This window comes from Mus pahari, chromosome 16 (assembly GCF_900095145.1).
Source record: "Mus pahari chromosome 16, PAHARI_EIJ_v1.1, whole genome shotgun sequence".
NCBI classification, from domain to species: Eukaryota; Metazoa; Chordata; class Mammalia; order Rodentia; family Muridae; genus Mus; species Mus pahari.
In genome coordinates, this window is record NC_034605.1 from 53,951,050 (window position 1) to 53,966,820 (window position 15,771).

General features: G+C 43.3%; 1 protein-coding gene across 3 annotated transcripts in view; it reads left to right on the plus strand.

The window, feature by feature from the left end:
- Spin1 (spindlin 1) overlaps positions 1-15,765 on the plus strand; it is a 50,742-nt gene extending 34,977 nt beyond the window's left edge. For 2 of the 3 annotated variants that reach the window (XM_029547498.1, XM_029547497.1), the window contains exons 4-6: positions 5,329-5,582; positions 10,324-10,557; positions 14,756-15,765. In XM_029547498.1, coding sequence (XP_029403358.1) covers positions 5,329-5,582; positions 10,324-10,557; positions 14,756-14,955 — 688 coding nt within the window. In that variant the 3' untranslated portion in view covers positions 14,956-15,765. The remainder of the gene's footprint in view (positions 1-5,328; positions 5,583-10,323; positions 10,558-14,755) is intronic. The other variant, XM_021215334.2, reaches the window with a different exon arrangement.
- Positions 15,766-15,771: the final 6 nt, after the last annotated feature.

Genomic DNA, 15,771 nt, shown 5'->3' on the forward strand with positions numbered 1-15,771 from the left:
CAGGCTGGCCTCGAACTCAGAAATCCGCCTGCCTCTGCCTCCCAAGTGCTGGGATCAAAGGCGTGCGCCACCACGCCCGGCTGAGGGTTTTATACAATGTAGTTTTAATTGAAATACACTTCTATCATTCCTTCATTTTTTTTCCTCCAGCCCATCCCATCGCTCCCTAACCCAATGTTTGCTTTTGAGTAAGCCACTATGGATGGCAAAGCATTGCTCAGTTCTTGGGACAAGACATTGTTCTGTCTCGGGTTCCTTGTTTCTGCTTTGCCTAGGATTCATTATGTATTTGACAGCATGCATTCAAAGATGCATGGAATTGCTGGAGCAGGGTAGTGGTCTTTAATAAGGCCTGCATCATCTCCACCCTCACATTGGAAAGACCCTGGAGTTAGCAGCAAATCGTGGCTTACATTCATGTTTTTAAAACATCTTTTAAGTTCTTATAGTTTTAGATTTCTTTTCTTTCATGGAGTTGGTGCTCAAACCCGTAGGTTGGATAAGGTAGGTGAGTGCTCCACCAGTGAGGTCCGACCTTTCCTTTAACTTCAAAGCTGTATTGTTAACTTTGGTGCAGTGATAGACTGTAATTATTTAGTCAGTAAGGTGTGTCTTACTAACATCTTTCTGTTCCCCTTTAACTGAGTCAGTGAATATTATTTTCATTCAGTGAAGTCCTAAACATGCACTCCCTTGGGATAGTACTGTTCTGCATGGAGAGGCTTTGACATGTGGTGCTGTCGTACTAGTTCACGAAAGATTCTCTCTGTTTCATGAACAGATAAAAATGGTTCCTTGAACTGGGCATATGTCTTAGTTATTGCTCTGTTGCTGTAGAGACACCTTGAGGAAGGCAGCTTAAGAAGAAAGCGTTTATTTGAGGGTTTGCTTGCAGTCTCAGAGGTGAGTCCATTGTCGTCACAGTGGAGAGTGTTGTGGCAGGCGGACGCGCACAGCAGTAGCTGAGAGCTGGCATCTTGCAGTGGGCAGAGAAGCAGTGAGACTGGGTGTGGTGTGAGCTTCAGAAACCTCACAGCCCTCCCCTAAGGACACCACACCTCCAGCACTCGGGATTTCTGAAGGAGGAGGATCACTGAGTTCAAGGGCAGACCCTGCCTTCAAAAACTGAAAAGGGCCAGTGAGGGGCCACAGCCAGAAGAGATATTTGGCACCAAGACCCACATGGCAGAAGGACAGAACTGAGTTCATGCAAGTTGTCATCTGTTCCCCACACACAGTGGTGCTGATGCACACACACAGCTGCACACAAAATAATGAAAAGAAAATGGTGCTCAACCATGATTTGTGTTAGAATCAACATTTAAGTAAAGTAGAATACAGTAGGAAAAGCCCGCCTTTCCATACTGACTCCTGACTGACTTCATGATTAAGGCACGCACTGGCACAATTCATACTGTGGAAATAAAAGCCATCTACAAACTCAGTGCAATCTCCATCAAAATCCCAGTGATGTTTCTTGTGCAGAACTAGAAAAATACCCCTCACTCCCAAGAAGAAATAACAGTGTCTCTTGTTTAGGATTTGGGAAGTTACAATGGCCCATGTTGAAGTTAGGAGCTGGTATGTAGGACCAAATCTTTTCCTCGGTCAGGTGAGACACCTGCCTTCACCTTTGTTGTGAACCTGTTCCTATAGAGGGGAGTGCACTGGGACACGGGTGTAAAAAATGAATGGCTTATGACTGATTGCCTGAAGACAAAGGTAAAAGTGTCACTGAGAAGACCTGGTGTTCTAAGACCTGTCTAAGGACCCACTCTCACCCCGAGGAGGACAGATGCTTGTTCCTGGAAACTCCACATGCTGAGAAGTCCTCTTTTGAGTCTGAGTGTTATTTAGTAGTTAGAAGCTTTTGATAAGAAGATTTATTGATGTTTTTCTTCTCTTGTCATATTGGTTGTGTGAGTGGAGAGAGATTGAGAATTGTGTTAAATCTATAGTGTCAGAACAGTTAGATATTTTGATTGATTCTCAAATACTATGAGATTGACACCAGTCCCTTACACCTGAAGTTGACCTGGGAGGATTTGTGACTATCGGATGGGATAAAGAAAGTATGTCCTGTATAAAATAGTCTGTAGACAATAATATTTTCATAATTTATTGCCATAAAATACACAGTTTATTTTTAAGTAGACAAAATATGTGAGACCTGCACAAAAGCACTTAAAAACTTGCTGTTGTCGGAGACATGTAAAGGTGTAAAGGTGCAGCACCGTATCGTAGTCCTGTTAGAAGCAGCCGTCAGCCTACCACTCGAGTCTCCTCAACTACTTCCTCTTGTTAGGTGAATTAGAGTCTTGAGAGGTCTACTAGAATTGCCACCATCCATTGCTGCCCACCCCCACAGGAGCAGTTGTCCCCACTGAATTAGTAATCTCAGTACTAAGTGATTTTGTGGGAACTAAAGATAGCTCAGAGAGGAAAAGTGCTTGCCTCACAAACCTGGTGACTTGATTTCAGTTCCCTAAGCACATGTAATGTGTCAGAAGAGAATCAGCTCTGACTTCCACATTATGGTGTGCACACACTTATGTGCATACATGCTGTTTATGTTGGCCTTTGACGGCAGGCTGTTCAGCGTCTGTTGTAGTCCTTTCACCTGCCACCTCAGGTTTAGCCCTGCCTTCCTTCCCCACTCATGTCTGTATAAACGGAAAGCCATGCGTCCGTTTCCTCACATGCTCTCGGCTGTCTGTCTCCTTGCCTAGCTCTTTCATGTTGTCTTACCTAGCTCTCTTCCCATTCTGTGGTACATGTTCCTATGGAAGGGTTCTCTGGAGCAAGAGAACCAGGAGGAGATGGAAGAGCAGGAGATAATGAGAATCCGAGTCATGCAGTATGGAGGAGGCAAGAAGTCCTCTCAGTCTGCAGTGTGTGAGCCAGGAGAGCTGATGGCAGAGTTCAGTCCTAGTGCAAGGCTGGAGAACCAGGAGCCAGAAACCCATCTTCCTGCCTGTTGTGTCCAGGCCCTCAGCAGGCTGAGTGAAGCCCATTTGCACTGCTGAGGTCACATTGTTTTTCCTCAGCCCACTAGTTCAAATACTGACCTCTTTCCAGAACATTCTCAGATAACACCCAGAAACAAACATCCAATCTGGACACCTCGTGGCACAGTCAACTGGACAGCGAGCGTCTCTTTCCTTTGCTTAGTGCCAATAACAGTTTTATCTACTACATGGATATATTTTCCTGGCCAGCCTCTACTGCCAATCACAATTCAATCAAGAACATTTCTTTCTTCTTTAAAGTGCTTTTGCATATTGTCCAGCAGGACTCCAGGACTGGAAGGGAGGGGAGAAGATAAGCAGTTGCCCCTTTGCCTCAGACTTCCCCAGCTTCCTCAGCTCTGCATAGCACAGCTGCTTTCAGGCTGATTCCACACAGGGCTCTTCCTTAGCCACCTGGTCTATTGCTTTGTCTGTCTGTTTTTCTCTGGATCTGCCTCTGGACTTTCTTTCCTGGCTCTATTCACACCAGCTTAGTTAGGGTTTTACACTCCAGTGGGGTGGCCTGGGGACATGGCTCTCCCTAGGAGGAAGGTGTGCTGCTTTTCCAAGAGCCTTGAGGGCAGGGGGAGGAGGTGTGGAGGTGTCTGGCTTCTAGGAGCTGCACTTTCCCCACTCCTTTTCCCAGTTCCACAGTCCCTTGGCTCCCTCCCTCCCTCCCTCCCTCACTCCCTCCCTCCCAATGCTTACTAGCTCTGAAGTCCTTCCTCATGGTTTCAAGAGTCCATTGTTTCCAGAACCTCTGGCAAGGCTAAGGAGCATGCAAACAATGCATTTCTTTTATATATCTTTAGCTATTGTAACTATGGTTTCTTTTTTTTTAAGAAATTAATTGTGATTGTCATACATATTTGTAAACTGGGAAGGAAACCTCCTCAGCCCTGTTTTACTCATAGCAGCAACTGTCAAGTTGGTGTGGCTTGTGTTATGTCCCAAGTCTTGTCCTTTGTCCTGTTTCAAAGTGAAATGAAGTGTGGCCTTCCTCCTCCCCCCCCCCCCATCAGAAGCCAGTATAAGGGCCCAGGGAGATGACTGAGTGGGTAAAGTGCTTTCTTCTTCCTTTGTGTGTGTGTGTGTGTGTGTGTGTGTGTTTTCGAGACAGGGTTTCTCTGTATAGCCCTGGCTATCCTGGAACTCACTTTGTAGACCAGGCTGGCCTCTGCCTCAGAAATCCGCCTGCCTCTGCCTCCCGAGTGCTGGGATTAAAGGCGTGTGCCATCACTTTACCTGGCGGTAAAGTGCTTTCTTAATAAGCATGAGGACCTGTGTCTGGGTCCTCAGAGGGACCATTTGTTTCTAACTTTAGTTGTTTGGGGTATGGCAGAGATGGGTGGATCCTAGGGACTCATTGCCAGCCAGTCTAGCCTAAATGGCAAGTTCCAGATTCATGGAGAGAGATGAGATCCTGCTTTAACACATATGGTGGAGAGCAAGCGGTAGAGGAAGACAACCTGATAGAGCCCCTGGCTTCTGCATGGACACACGTTCTTGTATGTGCATGTGTGCACACATAAAAATAGCCAGAGAAGCCAGGTGTGGTGGCGCACGCCTTTAATCCCAGCATTCGGGAGGCAGAGGCAGGTGGATTTCTGAGGCAGAGGCCAGCCTGGTCTACAAAGTGAGTTCCAGGGCAGCCAGAGCTACACGGAGAAACCCTGTCACGAAAAACCAAAAAAAGCCAGAGTAGTAGCATATTATGTAAATATTTCAACCACTAGTAGTACAGAAATGCCATCATTTGATGTTACTGTAATATTTTTCATGTTAGTATTTTGTCATAAACTATTAAAATCTGCTTGTGAAACATTCAAGTATGTGAGGAAATTTTGCTTCTGAGTGAACTGAAGTATATGCACACACAGTCCAGCTCATTTACAGTCAGTTTTGAGGTAACCAGGGCATAAGGAGGAGTGGAATACTGTTTCTTTTAAAAATGTGCTTTCTGAGTGCTTCCATCATACATGTATATACTAGATGCGTGCCTGGTGTCTGAAGAGACCAGAAAAAGGCATTGGAACGGAGTACAGGCAGTTATAAAATACCATATGGATATTGGAAACTGAATTTGGGTCATATGCAAGATCAACAAATGTTACCTACTGAGGCATTTCTTTAGCCCGTTATTTTTGAAGCACATTTTGCTATGCAGCCTGGGCTGGCTTCAGACTTGCAGCCCTGGCTCACCAGTAGGAGTTTGTCTGTTCCTTAGGATCATATATAATGAAGAACATGCAAACTGGTGGCTATATTGGGTCCAGATGTGCATTCTTGTGAGAATAATACATTGTATGTGTGAATACAGAAAACATCGGACCAGTGTGGGACCAAGCAAGCCTGTGTCCCAACCCCGGCGGAACATCGTAGGCTGCAGGATCCAGCATGGGTGGAGAGAGGGCAATGGCCCTGTTACCCAGTGGAAGGGGACTGTCCTGGACCAGGTGCCTGTGAATCCTTCCCTGTATCTTATAAAGTACGATGGATTTGACTGTGTTTATGGACTAGAACTTAATAAGGATGAAAGAGTTTCTGCACTGGAAGTCCTCCCTGATAGAGTTGGTAAGTTTTTAAAGTTATTTTTAAAACATTTTAAAAGTGATAATTGGATGCTTTTTGTTTTAACTTGTATCAGACCTGAAGCACCTCTGATAAACATCACTTAAACACACAGAACTGACCCAGGCGGATGTTCTGAAACCATAGTTCAGGGCCTGTTGAATCGCCTTTATAAGATACATCCTTGACCTAAAGGTTTCCAGTCTCCAGCTGTTCAGCGTTGTCAGGAATTCGCGTCGGCTCTCTGGCATGGTGTGCTGACTTCACGGCTCAGCGGTCTCAGCTCGTTTCACTCATTGCCTGTCACGAGTGGCAATGGTACTTGGAACTGCAGCGGAAGCATCCAGGATGTAACTCTGTCCATTCTTGGGGAAGTTTTGAGAGTGAAAAGCTTTGATGTTATGTCATGCCATCTCCATTTTGCCTTATAAAATGTCCCTTAAGGCACAAAGTCTAAAACTACTGATTATTGATAGCAGTTTTAAGTAGGATATACACAAGTAATGTTACTTAATAGTTTGTTTCAGAACATTTTACTGCTGTTAACTACTACTTAAAATACTGATTTTTTTTTTTTCAGAAGTATCTTTAAGGTTTTGCGACTTTTGAAAATTAAGCCCCACAGAACTCAAGTCTTCTTATTACAGTAAAGCAACAAAGTTTTATGTTTACATTTTCAACTATTTTTGAGACAAGATGTAAAAATGGTTATATTCCCATCTAGGGCAGATCTGTAGCTCACTTGAGCCTTACTCAGGATGTTCTTCAACTCGGGAGCTCAAGCCTCCTCCTGTCTCAGCTTCTTGACTGACTAGCTGGGATGATGACGTGTGCCACATACCTGGCACCTACTCTTCCTAGTGTGACAGCTCTTGAGTGCATACCTTGTAATTTTAATCTGAGGTCAGGCCTCCCACTGGAAAGGTCTTCTTGGCACCTTAGAAAGCTGTAACTACCTTAAGCACTTTGCTTCAGTTGTGTTAAGTGGTGGTTAAGAGGTGTTAAGGTGAATCTTCTGACCCAGGATTTCAGGCTGTGTCTGCTTTGCAGGGCAAGACTTCTCACTTGCCTCTTCCTAGGACAGAAAGAGACCATGTGAGCATACCTGGCAGTGTATCATCAAGGGCAGCATGTGTTCTTTAAAGTTTTCTCTTGTCCGGTGTTTGTCAGAATGATGTGGATTATGGTTTGAAGAGAGAAATCCAAATGATGGTTCAAGATACTGTGTGTCTGATGTAGTTAGTAAGTAGTTCAGTGCTCTTGTGGCTCGCCTCGAGCTCACTGCCATCTTCCTGCCTTAGGCTCTGGAGGGCCAGGATTATAGGTAGGAACAACTATACTTGGCTAGACACTTTAAAATCTTAACTTTAATGCTCACTGTGAGAGTAGACGCTAGAAGGTTATTTGCTTTTTGAGGAAACAGTCTTCTAGCTCACTAGTGTGTACATTGAACTGTATAATGATGCAAGAGATGGGAGGGAGCTAGCTGAAGAGCATACGATGGCACCAGGGTGCCCATACTTGGTACTTCCCTAACATTAAGATAAGGATTTGTCCCCCTTACGCTCCTCATTGTTTTAGTTTCACAGTGTGAGCTCCCTCTGTCTGTTGGGAAGGTCTACATAATTCAGACCTTTCTCTCTCTCTCTCTCTCTCTCTCTCTCTCTCTCTCTCTCTCTCTCTCTCTCTCATACACACACACACACACACACACACACACGAGCCAAGCATGATCAAGATAAAGATTCACACAGAGGGCAAGATGGCTAGTGTGAAACAGCAAATGCTGTGCAGAATGTATTTTTAGAACTATTTGTATGTGTGTAGTGATCAACACTAGCATGTTAAGGTATGAAGCTCTGTAATTGTTAGCAGCTTCTCCCCTTTCTCCCTAGTGCCCACCATTCTTGTCTTTAGGGATTTGGCTACTCTGCATACACACCCTGTAAATGGTGCCATAGAGAATTGAGTTTCAATGACTGATTTATTTCATCTAGTGCCATGCACGCAGAGCTCATTCACAGAGTAGCACGTGGCAGGAGTGCCTTCCCTTTCAGTACTGAAAGTCATACTCTGATGTATACTGGAGTACCCCATTTTGTTTATCTATGAGCCCTTCCATGTTGGAAGCTGCTGCAAATGTATTGTCTAGTGTCTCTGAAACCTTCCTGTTTTTCTGGGTGAAGAACAAAACCATCTGCCAAGAAGTGCTTTTGCTTGATCATGGAGTCTTCTAATTTCTATTTTTTTTTCCAGTGGAATTGCCACAGTGTTTCCTATGTTGTTAGCATCTTACAGCCCCACCAGCAGTGCTCAGGCTTTTAGGTCTCCCTTTTGATAGTAGCCCGCTGTAGGTGTAAGGGTATGTAGTTAGGAAGGTGGAGTGCACCTGCGTGCTTACTAGCCATCTGTATATCATCGTTGTAGAAGGGTCCCTTCAAGCTCTGTTTTTTAATTAGAAGAGTTTGGCTATGGTGGTTGTCATAGAGGAGTTGTAGTTATTTGTATATTTATTCTTAAGACGTATGTTTGTAACAGTTTGAAGAGTTTAGTGATAACTGTTTCAGACTATGTTGCAATTGCCCTTTAAGGAGCTATTACTTGTATAATTTGTAGTATCAAATGAATAACTAGAATTATCTGGGGAAAAACTAAGAATCATTTTTTTTTTTCAACATCAGATCATTGTGAGGCTGGATCTCATATAATTGAAAACATGATAGTTTGAATGAAGTTGTTTTTTTTTTTTTTTTTTTTTTTTTTTTTTTTTTCGAGACAGGGTTTCTCTGTGTAGCCTTGGCTGTCCTGGAACTCACTCTGTAGACCAGGCTGGCCTCTGCCTCAGAAATCCGCCTGCCTCTGCCTCCCAAGTGCTGGGACTAAAGGCGTGTGCCACCACTGCCCGGCCCGAATGAAGTTGTTTTTAAAAACTACACATGAAGGAAGCCAGAGGTGGCTTAACACTTAGTATTTGCTGAGCATTCAACAGGACCTCAGCCAGTTCAGCAACTGCTGAACAGGACAGGGATCCAGCAATACCTATCACAGCAGCTCCAAGGGATCTGGTACCCTTCTCTGGCCTTTGCTTGCATATGTGTACATACATATACACACAAGCAATATCTTAAACACTTTAAACTAGACATTAAGATTTCAAAAATGTAGCCAGGCAGTGGTGGCGCGTGCCTTTAATCCCAGCACTTGGGAGGCAGAGGCAGGCCGATTTTTGAGTTTGAGGCCAGCCTGGTCTACAGAGTTGAGTTCCAGGACAGTCGGGGCTATACAGAGAAACCCTGTCTGGGGGTTGGGGGTGGGGCTAAATAAATAAATTCAAAACTGTGAAATTATTTTACTTTTTAAAATTTTTTTTCAATTTTTTATTAGATATTTTCTTCATTTACATTTCAAATGCTATTCTGAAAGTCCCCTATACTCTCCCCCACCCTGCTCCCATTTTTTTACTTTTACTAAATTTTTAATGATTCTTAGTTTGAAGAAGCCATGGGGGTGGGGTGCGCTTGCGCTTCCGTGTATGTTTTAAGTGTTCTGCAGGGCCTATTTCTTGCTGTTTCTGATGGTTGTTGCATATGTTTCTGATTGTTGTTGCATATGTAACAACACAAACAAGATGTATGTCCTAAATACATTGAATAGCATTATACTTGCCAAGAAAGTCCGAAGTTCTTTAACTTTGGATTTTAATAGAGAAAGTGGGTGAGTGACTAGAAAAGAGAGCTGAGTAGTTTGAAAGACAGTTGTCTAGACTGTGAGGACTGGAGAGACACCCTTTATAACCTGTCCCATATTAAAAGCAACGCACAAAAAGGCTGGTAATTTTTCAGTTCTTCACCTGCTTTTTGTATAAATGGCAGAGTAGACCTAGGGCTGTCCCTGGGCTGTCGTGTGGTGCCACTTAGGCGTCCTGAAACTGCTCTAAGTGCTAGGAACAGAAATGGCCCTACTTCATGGGGATATCCAGATACTACCCAGGTCAGCAGCTCCATAAAACAAAGTAGTGTTAGGTAATGGGACTGCTAACTAAGAACTCATCAGCACATGGTGGAGGTGGTGGTGCCACTGCCCTAGTTGTCCTGGAGAGCTCTAGTGATCTTGCTAAGGAAACAGCCTGTCCCCGAAGATAGAACTTTGGGTAGACTGAGCCAACTTTCAAGCTGTAGAGAGACAGGGGCCGAAGGATGGGGACATTTTAAATGACAGTTTTCTTTAGGGACCATAGTGATCACTCTAGTTGCTATAGACGTTATAGGCATAAGAATAACTGTTCCCAGAGCAGTGATGAGAAGTGAACCTCTATTTCTTTAAAAACTATAACACATGCATGTTAAGTTGTTTATTTGCATTATGTATGTGAGGGTGGTAGATACGTGGAGAGCTCAGAGGATTGCACATGGTACTACGAAGAGGAAGCGTGTGTGCTGTGTATGAGCACTCTACTCTTGTTGCTACCAGTGAGTCTCATGCTAACTCAGAGCTTAAAGGAACTGCTAGCTAACCAGTGAAACCACCCACAGCCTGTGGTATAGAATACTGATACAATACTGATCTAATGCTGAGCATCTGAGTCCAGAGAGTAACAGAACGGATTGTTACTCACCTTGGGGCAGATTTCTTCCTGTTCAAGCCACATCTCTGCTAGACCCTGGCATTTGGTTTGATAGCTAGTTAGTTGCTCGTCTAAGAACCTTTGGTAAACGCTTGAAGTATTTTGCTCTTTTAATTCCAGCAACATCTCGGATCAGCGATGCACACTTAGCGGACACGATGATTGGCAAAGCAGTGGAGCACATGTTTGAGACAGAGGACGGCTCTAAAGATGAGTGGAGGGGGATGGTCTTGGCACGGGCACCTGTCATGAACACATGGTTTTACATCACCTATGAGAAAGACCCTGTCTTGTACATGTACCAGCTCCTCGATGACTACAAAGAAGGCGACCTACGCATAATGCCTGATTCCAGTAAGTGTCACACACTGGTGATTTGAAAGGAATTTTTACTTGTGAATCTTAGATGACAGAATGATCACTTAGGAAGGTTATTTTAAATTTTTAGAGACATTTCAGTGAAGATTTTTTTATTAATGGAAAGTATGTAGCCATGTAGGGAATGAAGTAAATCCGTAAATCTGTTGTTTTCAGCAGCTGTTCTCATTGTAAGTCAGGTCCTTTTCCCCTAGATGACTTATTTTGAAGCAGGTTATTGATGATTTAATCTGTGTATATTGAATTTGCAAGAAAACTGGTTTCAGAAAACAGTTAATTGGAGCCTTTAGATAAATCTCAGTGCTAGAGCGGGGGCTTGCCAAACACCCATGAGGCCCTGTGTTATATCCCTAGCACTACAAAAACAAAGCTGAACTGGAGAGAACATTCAGTTGCAGCTGACTTGGGGAAGAGTGGGAAGTGGAGAGTAGTGGCATGGTCTTCTGGAGCCAGGCCTTGTTCTTTGAGACCACCATGTAGCAGAGGTTGGCCCGGAACTTAGTTATAACTTAAACTGGCCTTGAACTTAATCAGTCCTCTTGCCTTGGGCTCCAGAGTGCTGGGATTAACAGTAGCGCACCCGTGTCTATGCAGGTTTTGTTTCAAACATAGAGCAGTTTCATTTTTCCATTTGATTGGTTTGGTTTGGTTTTTGGTTTGGGGGTTTGTTTGTTTTGTACTGTAAAGTCAGCCCAGTGGGTTTTAGTATACTCACAGCCATGTGTGTGCCCAGGCAGGCCGTTAGCTTCGGAGCACTGCTGCTTACCACCCCTAGTTTGCAGTGGGAGTTTAGGGTGATCTTGACCTTTCTACTTAGTTGAAGATAACTTTGAATTCCTCATCCCCCTGCCTCCACCATGCCCAGCTTTTTTATTTCTGATCTCCCTGTCCTTTACTCACAGCCAGTAATTTTACTGCTATGGAGTTTCATGTGAATGGGTCTTATATGGTCTTTTGTGACTCGATTTTTATTTAGGATTTATTTCCCTCATGTTCGAACAGGCTTTAGGATTATATCGTATTTCATTTGTCTAGCTGTTGATTGATATTTGGGTTGTTCCTGTAGTTTTGGTTACTATGAATATTGGTGTTTTATAAACACTGTATGTGAGATCCTCTGTGGGTGTGTGTTCCTATTTTTCCTTAGTGTGTACTTTTAAGTGGAATTCCTCGGTCTTGGTGGCATTTCCAGGTTGTGTTGTTCAACTGTACGTCTTTGCATTGCCTTCAGGTGGCGAGGGTCTGCTCTCCTCCCCACCAGCACGTGCTTGTTTTCATTCTAATAGTTCTTCTGCTGAGGATGAAGTAGTTTTCTGTTGTGGTCTACTTTGTGTTTCCCTGGTGACCAGTGATGTCACAGGAATCTTTTTGTATGCTTAGTAGACATTTGTGTATCTCTGGTGAAATGAATGCTTAGAGTCAGTAGATTCATGTCTTTTATTAGAAATCCGATTTCCAGATGTTCTCCTTCTGTGGGCTGTCTTTTCACTTGGTGGGGGTCCATCACAACAGATCCTTGCCACGTTGCTTAGGCTGTCCTGCAGGTAACTATATGATCCAAACTGGCCTTAAAGTCTCTGTCTCCCTTCTCTGTGATCATGTCCCCATGCTGGATTGCAGATGTGCACTGCCATTTCACCTAGACACCTAGGTGGTTAACTTTCCGGTCCCGTTCATCTGCCTTTTCTTACTTGTGCTTTTACTGTTTTCGGATTTGCCAAATAGAAGATCATAACGTTAGGCTTTTTGTTTTCTTTCAAATGGCTCATAGTTGGATATGTTTTTTTAATGTCGTGGTATAGGGTATAAGAGGTCAGCTCACTCTTTTTCATGTAGATCCCCATGTGGCTGAGTTCAATGTACTGAAAAGACTATTCTTTCTTCCATAGAATGGCGTTGACATCTTGTTGAGAATCCTTTGCCGTGGATATGTGAATGTATCTGGATCCCAGTTCTGTTCCCTGTTGTCTCTCTCTCTCTCCTTGGAGCTCCCACACTGCATTGCATTGTACTGTAGTAAATATTGAAATCAGAAGTGGGAGCCCACTGCGCTGTCCACCCCAGGGCTGCCTTGACTGTTTAGGCTGGGTCTCTTGCAATTGCATATGAATTAACACGTGTCTGCCTGCAGAGTGTGCTGCCCTCTTTATTAACACACGTTAGCAAGTCTTCCAGTCTGTGAGTGAGGATGCTTTTTAAAGCTTTGGGTGTGGGACGGTTTACAGCAATGTTTTATAATTTTTAGAGTCTAAAGCATTCCTTTCTTTGGCCCCTAAGAATCTTTTTAAGTTACTATAAATGGTATTGTTTTCTTTCTATAAATGGTATTGTTTTCTTATGTGATTTTCGGATAAGCCTGTTGATTTAGTAATTAGTATTTGATTTGTTTTGTTTTAAAAAAGTGCATTGCTATTTTATCAAGACCTCAAACTCTGGATTCCCTAGCCCAGCCTCCTGAGTGCTGGAACTGTGGCACATCAGGCTAAACCTGTTCTAAAAGGACCTCTCCTTAGACACATGGACGCTTGACCTGAGTGAGACCTTGTGGCTAGCAGGCACACACTATTAGCAATGTGACAATCATTTCTATTTTTCTTTGAAAAACTTTTTAAAAAATTCTTGCTATGAGGAAGCCAGTTAAGAGGAATTACTGATGAACATGTCTGGCTTGGAATGACTGCTTCATTTTTTTTTAAAAAAGTTTTTGTTAATATTTACAAAGGAAATTGTTTATATACTCTGGAATTTATATTCAGAACCGTGTTCTTTAAAAAGTGTTCTGCATCTCTCTAGAGATGCCCATCAAAACAAGTGCTGTTGATCTAAGAATTGACATGCAAGTCCCTGACACACATAACGCTGCATCTTTTCTAATGACTTGATCTTCTCGTGCCTTTCCAAGCTTCTGGATTTCCTGTTGGTTGTATAGACAGTTTGTCTCCCATTAGAATAGTGCTGACCTTCTGGAAGTTCTGAAGCAGCCCCGTTGCTGTGGGCTGAATCCAGTCCTTTTGCTGGCTAAGCAAGCCTCAGGAGAAGGTCTGGACTCTACAGTTTCTGTCAATCAGTTGGGATCATGCATTTGGAATTTCTTGGTAAACTTAGAAGTTTTCTGTGCAAGTGTGTGGTAATAGGATAATGTCAACTGAGGGAAGAGAATTTTTGAGAAAAAGTATTTTTTTCACTTTCCAGTTTAAAAGAACTGACTGTGTGGTCATGTGTAGTTTATATTGTGTGTGTTTGTACCAGGGATCACTATAGTGGGTTTCACATTGTCATTCAGTGAGACTTGCTGTGGTTGGAGGTAAAGGTTGTTAATATAGACAGATGTGTTCTATGAGCCACACTAGGACACTGTGCTGGTAAACTCCTGCACTTCCAAGTATGCCAAGGTAACAGAGGTTGCCTTGTGTGCCTAAGACATTTGGCCACCCACGAGCCCGTCTGCTCCTCTAAGAAGAGCTTTAAAATAGTCTTGTCCCCATCCCACTTTGTTTGTCTGTGTTCTCCTAGGGGCAACTACAGCCTAGGGCTCTTGGGGATGGCGCTGCTTCCTGGGCTGTCCTCTGGGATCTAAGTTCCCATTTTCCTGCCCTGGGTGAAGTTCACCTAGTGCTTTCTTGTAAAGCATGGAGACTTTATTTCCTTTATTCTGAAACTGGGTGGAAGATGGTTGACTGCATTGAAGTCGAGGAGGGGAAGTTTTAAGACCTACAGATGGGCAGGCCCCACTGGGCAGGCCTCAGCACTGGGATGAGCAGCGTGTTCTCAGGAAGCCCTGTAGGAAGTCACTTTGAAAGCCATTTAAAATTAATTTTAGATGATTGTGGTTATAATTTAATGTGATCCCAGGGAGTTTGGGTTATAATATTTAAATCACTTGTATATCTGTCTGGATGGGGCTCAGCAAACACGTGAGAAGTGTTTTGCTAAAGTACGTCCTGGCAGTTAACTTCCAGACTGCCCTTGGCCACTTGGGTGCTGCATTCTCATATATGAGAGTATGGGGACATGGACCATGTGCCTGAAATACTTACAGAGTAATTCTTTAAGAAAGTGTTAACCTGAAGAGATCATGATGAATTCAGGATATCTTAGAAGTGTTTATATTTGCTGCAAAATGTGGTAGTGATCTATCTAAATACTGATTTTTTTTTTTCCTTTTTAAATGCAGATGATTCGCCTCCAGCAGAAAGGGAGCCAGGAGAAGTTGTGGACAGCCTGGTAGGCAAGCAAGTGGAATATGCCAAAGAAGACGGCTCGAAAAGGACTGGCATGGTCATCCACCAAGTAGAGGCCAAGCCCTCTGTCTATTTCATCAAGTTTGATGACGACTTCCATATTTACGTCTACGATTTGGTGAAAACATCCTAGATGTCATCACAAACTTTGCCAAATTTGTGGAACTATTAAATGTATAATTTGTAGACATAAAGACTTGATTGCTTTCCAGTTTAATGAAAGCTTAGATGTCCCTGCGAACCCACAATCTCCACCAGNAGAGCTGGTGCTGTTCTGAATAGTGCAGACTGATTCGAACACAAGGCGTCTGTGAGGGGAGTCCTCCCTCTTCAAAGCATCTGTGTGAGGGGGACTTCCCTCTCACAAGAAGGCTGTCTGTTGGGGGTTACAAGCAAGGTGGTAAAAGTTAAGCTAGTATCATAGTCATTTCAACCTGGATAGATTGTAACCATTTTCCCTTCACTCTGACACTGTCTTATTCTGCTGCCACAATGCAAGCATAGTTTGTTATTTTTGTTACTGCCTTTTTTGAGAGATTATGTATCTATATAGCTACCTGTCTAGACCTGCATCTGTGTGCCTATGTATATATTATACACACACAGAGGCACTCCCCGCTGGCGCTCCTTTCCTTGCGGATTGGGGTGGGGGTGATAATGTTTTCTCCAGTTCAACAGGAGTGCTTGACCCAAGTCAGTCATATTTATAATATGCCTGCTCTTTGTTTAAAATTAAATTTGGGCGCAGGAAGCACACAGAGACATTTAGGTTGTTTAAAAAGTCAGAATTTCTGAGTACCATTTCAGTCTGGAGGCTTTTAGCTGAGTCCAGGTATAAATTAGCCATAAACAGTCAATGACCCACAGTAGAATTTAGTAAACTATTGAGAAATCTGGGTAAAAGGCTGCCTTCAATTCTAAGCTTTGTTTGTTTGTTTTTTTTTTTTTT